This window comes from Nansenia antarctica (genome assembly GCF_963989245.1).
Source record: "Nansenia antarctica genome assembly, chromosome: 14".
Classification (NCBI taxonomy): domain Eukaryota; kingdom Metazoa; phylum Chordata; class Actinopteri; order Argentiniformes; family Microstomatidae; genus Nansenia; species Nansenia antarctica.
The window spans coordinates 5,539,227-5,544,378 of NC_137684.1; the positions used below are offsets into that span (position 1 = coordinate 5,539,227).

Below are 5,152 nucleotides of genomic sequence, written 5' to 3' on the forward strand. Positions count from 1 at the left end.
TAGAACACAGGTTTAACACCCCCTCACCATAGAACACAGGTTTAACACCCCCCTCACCATAGAACACAGGTTTAACACCCCCCTCACCATAGAACACAGGTTTAACACCACCCTCACCATAGAACACAGGTTTAACACCCCCCTCACCATAGAACACAGGTTTAACACCCCCCTCACCATAGAACACAGGTTTAACACCACCCTCACCATAGAACACAGGTTTAACACCACCCTCACCATAGAACACAGGTTTAACACCCCCCTCACCATAGAACACAGGTTTAACACCCCCCTCACCATAGAACACAGGTTTAACACCCCCCTCACCATAGAACACAGGTTTAACACCCCCCTCACCATAGAACACAGGTTTAACACCCCCCTCACCATAGAACACAGGTTTAACACCCCCCTCACCATAGAACACAGGTTTAACACCCCCCTCACCATAGAACACAGGTTTAACACCCCCCACACCATAGAACACAGGTTTAACACCCCCCTCACCCTCACCATGGTCCCCAGGACGTAGTCACCTCATCCCTCCCACTGTCAGCCCAGGCCACTACCTAGCCTCTGAACCAGGGTGTGAAACACAGGGGAGAGGCTGGGGGAGGTAGAAATGGGAGGACGAGGCTCATTGTAATTCATGGACGGTTTGATACCGTTCTTCGTTCCATTTCTCATCCATTACAACGAGCTCGTCTTCTGTGCCCAGTTGTCCAAAAACGTTTCATCTGGATCATTCTGATGATCATTCTAATCCAGATGACAAGTGTTGAACAACCGGGCCCTGATGTCTGTCTGCCTCCCCCAGCCTCCCCCAGCTGTCAGTCTGTGTGGCCCTGATGTCTGTCTGCCTCCCCCAGCCTCCCCAGAGCTGTCAGTCTGTGTGGCCGGGTACCTCAGGAGACTCATTCAGAGGAGCTTCCGGATGCTTCCTTCCCTCATGCTGCTTTTCAATGCAGATCGGTCCCTTTAGATGTCGCACAGACAAGATGGTGTTCCCTTTCCCTCAGCCAGCGGATGACATTTCCATTCTAAATGTCAGGCCCGGAATTGATTTAAAATGAGACGCTTTGTGTTTCGTGTCCTGGGGGTAATTGTGTTTTGCAGAGCCCCTTGCTTTCACACACCAATTTGCCTGAGTGTGTGTGTGTGTGTGTGTGTTTGCGAGCGTGTCTGTGTGTCTGCGAGTGTGTGTGTCTGCGAGCGTGTGTGTGTCTGCGAGCGGGCGTGTGTGTCTGCGAGCGTGTGTTTGCATGTGTGTGTGTGTGTCTGTGAGTGCGCGAGCGTGTGTGACCCTGCCAACCTCTCTCTCTCTGTGTGTGTCAGCATGCTAACCTCTCTCTCTCTCTCTCTGTGTGTGTGTGTGTGTGTGTGTGTGGCAGCATGCAGGGTGTGGTCCCCGTGGCCCTGAGCCCAGAGGAGGAGGCGGAGGAGGAGGCCACGGCCCAGGAGCAGGACAAGATGATCAACATCTCCTACGAGCTGGCCGCCGAGGCCTCCAAACGCAGCAAGACGGTGGCAGGTACAGAGGCCGAGGGAGGGAGGGGGGGAGGTGGGGAGGGAGGCCGAGGGAGATGGTGGGGAGGGAGGCCGAGGGAGATGGTGGGGAGGCCGAGGGAGGGAGGGAGGGAGGGAGAGACAAAGAAAATTTCACATTTTGGGGATTTAGCAGACGCTTCATCCAAGGAGACTTACGAAAAATACATTTGTCTAAGTAAGCGAATCATCTATCCATATGTCCATCTATCCAACGACGGCACATCTGTGTATCCATGACATCCATGTCATTCTCTAATTCCAACTCATGAAAAGCCGTTTGCTGCCGCAGATGTAGTGGTACGATCGTTGAGGTCATTTGATGTCATTTAGTGTTTTGTGCTTGTTTGTTTTTGTTTGTCTGCTTGTTCATTCATTAACTTCATTGTGTGTGTGTGTGTGTGTGTGTGTGTGTGTATGTCTGTCCGTGTGTGTCGTTTGCAGTGAAAAGCATCTCACCTTCACCTCCTAACGCCCCTCCCCAGCTCACTGACGGGTCCCACTTCATGTGTGTGTAGTAGCACCAGTAAGAGCCTCTCTATTCATCCTCTCCTCTCTCTCTCTCTCTCTCTCTCTCTCTCTCTCTCTCTCTCCTCTCTCTCTCTCATCTCTCTCTCTCTCTCTCTCTCTCTCTCTCTCTCTCTCTCTCTCTCTCTCTCTCTCTCTCTCTCTCTCTCTCTCTCTCTCTCTCTCTCTCTCTCTCTCTCTCTCTCTCTCTCTCTCTCTCTCTCTCTCTCTCTCTCTCTCTCTCTCTCTCTCTCTCTCTCTCTCTCTCTCTCTCTCTCTCTCTCTCTCTCTCTCTCTCTCTCTCTCTCTCTCTCTCTCTCTCTCTCTCTCTCTCTCTCTCTCTCTCTCTCCTCTCCTCTCTTCGTGTGTGTGTAGTAGCACCAGTAAGACATTTACATTAAGAGCCTCTCTATTCAGCCCTCCTCTCTCTCTCTCTCTCTCTCTCCCCCCTCTCTTCATGTTAAGAGCCTCTCTGTTCATCCTCCTCTCTCTCTACACTCTCCATAAGGGCCCAGGGACCAGTATTTCAACACGTTTAATCTGGATCAGAATTATTATTGTTTCTCTTTTTTTTTTTAAACATGGTTTGTAACAAGGGTCTGTTTGAACACCAGCAGGGTTAGAGTGTTTAGAAGCATGTTTGAAACACCCTCAAGTTAAAGTTACACCATGTACTTGTAGCGTACTCTCTTACTCCTGCTTTTCTTCCCTCAAGGCTGCGGTCTGAGGTTGAGATTGTCTTGGACCTCACTTAAATCTCTCTCTCTCTCACTCTCTCTCTCGTTCTCCTCTTCTAGCCCAGGCTTTGGCGTCAGTGAAGACCTACACATGAGAGATGCAACAATGGAAGCATAAGACGATGCCCATCCGTTGCTGTGGTGGCCTCCTCCCCAAGGACATCAGCACAAAGCCCAGTCTACCAGAACCAGACAGACAGACAGACACACCACACCATGCTCTGGGCCTTCTGTCCCTCTTAATCTATGCCTCACTGTGACATCACATCCTCCTGTGCCATGATGCCACTTCCCTGTGACATTGCCTCCCTGTGATGGCCCCTCCTCCCTCTATCTCTCCCTGCCTCCTTCCCTCTATCCCTCCCTCCCCGCCTCCCATCACCCCTTTGCAAACAACAAGACAACAAGGCGTCAATACTGTTGCTGTTCTAATAGTTCAGTTGCCATTATTTATCTAGTTTAGAGTTTGGGTTCTCTGTTTGAGTATGGGCTGATGTTGTGTGTTTTGAGCTGACAGACAGAATCCTGCTGTGATGAGAGGCCTGTAAATACAATCACCAGAAAGGCCCTTTAATTTCCCTTGGAAAAAGACTCACTAACAGATTGTGTTAAACACACATGCGTAGTATTGCCAACTTATACTTTCATGTTTTCAAGAGTACAGCAGTTCAGCATGGTTTTATTACTCTTATTACATGACTTTTTAGTTCATCGGTTTGTTTTGTTTTTAAATCCATTTTAGTTCCGTTTTTTACCATGTCTATGACATCACACTCGCATCAGTTACTCAGCGCTGCATAACGGAGTAATTCAGTGTATAAACCATTTCTGTTTTATATGTAAAAGTATAAATATATATGAAATATAGTTGATTTATAATTGAAGAAGGTGCCACTTTATTGCTGCAGATGATGAGATTTGTAATATTTTTTCTGGGTTGTAATTATTTATACGTCGGATCTCCTGCAGTACCTGTCGCACTGTTGCCGACACCAATGTGAATGTTTTGGCTTTGAGAGATGCTTTGTTTTTGTTTTTCTATTGCTGAGAGATATATTTAAAACAAAGAGAAGGAAATGTTTTCAGAAAGTTTGGTTCTATTTTATGATAGATATTTTGGTTTGAGAACAGAAAAAAAAAAGAAGTGATTTAAAGAATGGAATAGCACATGTAAAAAGCAATAAGCAAGGTTTTTGTTAATCCAGGATGAGTTGTGTTTGTGTACAAAGTGTAATTACCAGATGTCCATTGTGTATATACTGTACACGTTACAGCCAGATGGGACGATGTATCCAGAAGAGGTTACGTATTGAGTTGATATGCAAACGTTCATATCCCATCTGTTTTATATCATGTTAAATAAATGTTGCTGTTCTTACAGTGTTTGTGTGTGTGATGAGTATCCAGCAGTGGAGGCTCCTCCATAGAGGTGGAGGAGGCCTGGCCTCCCCAATGTATTGAGAGAAGAGAGAGGGATTTAAAAAAGCAATAATTATATTTATTTTATTTATTTATTTATTTATTTATTTAACAAAAAACATGTTTTAATTGTTTTATATTAATATTATTTCCGTTTAAATAAATAGATTTGGATTTTTCCATGGCTAAAACCCAATATTGCAATTGTAAAGCACCTACAGGCCAGAATCCCTATCCGTTTGTATTGAGGGAGGCCAGGCCTCCCCCAGGAAAGTGGTTTCTCATAGAAGTCAATGTAATGCAAATTTTTTTCATGGCAATATGTGATTGGCCAAATCACTGAAAATGGGTGGGCAACGGAGGCCTGGCCTCATCATGCATTGAGTCCAGGGCTGAAAGATTGACATTGTGTTCGTCCAATCACATGAAGCCATTTTGAGAATTCGCCAGTCACTTCAGTCAAAGAAACACTCGCCATAGTGGCTACGAGTGTCCTGTCAACTTGTCCTTTGCAGGACACGTCTAGAACACCCATGGCTATTATCCCTGAAAGACCTCGGAAGTCGGCGAGATTCTGGCGCGATTTATACATCGAATAGGTAGACAACATTTAGGATTTATTGAACAGTTTTATTTTGAAGCGAGCAAGCGGAAAAAAATTGGCCTCCTCAATTCTGGAAGTCACCAGCCTCCACTGGAACAGACATAGGCTACAGTTTATGGGCAGGAGATGGGCACCTGCCCAATAGGAATTAGCGGTTTTGTTTTCTGACAATCTAGGTTTTGGGCTGGTGGTTTTTGGTGGATTTAGCGGTTTTTAGACTGTGGTTAGGCTGGAAATTGTCAATCCCATCTGGCAACCCTGCATTAACCTGCCGTCCCCTTCCAACCTTCCCATCTGGCAACCCTGCTCACTCACACTCATTTACATTACATGTTTGGCA

At 46.4% G+C, this 5,152-nt stretch overlaps 1 protein-coding gene across 1 annotated transcript in view; it reads left to right on the forward strand.

Annotated features, from left to right (window-relative positions):
- LOC308170482 (pleckstrin homology domain-containing family A member 5-like) overlaps positions 1-4,152 on the forward strand; it is a gene marked incomplete at its 5' end in the record, with an annotated part of 152,999 nt that extends 148,847 nt beyond the window's left edge. Inside the window, 3 exon segments of the mRNA XM_080545270.1 lie at positions 1,392-1,531; positions 1,990-2,071; positions 2,850-4,152. Of these exon segments, the coding sequence (XP_080401396.1) occupies positions 1,392-1,531; positions 1,990-2,063 (214 nt within the window). The 3' untranslated portion in view covers positions 2,064-2,071; positions 2,850-4,152.
- Positions 4,153-5,152: the final 1,000 nt, after the last annotated feature.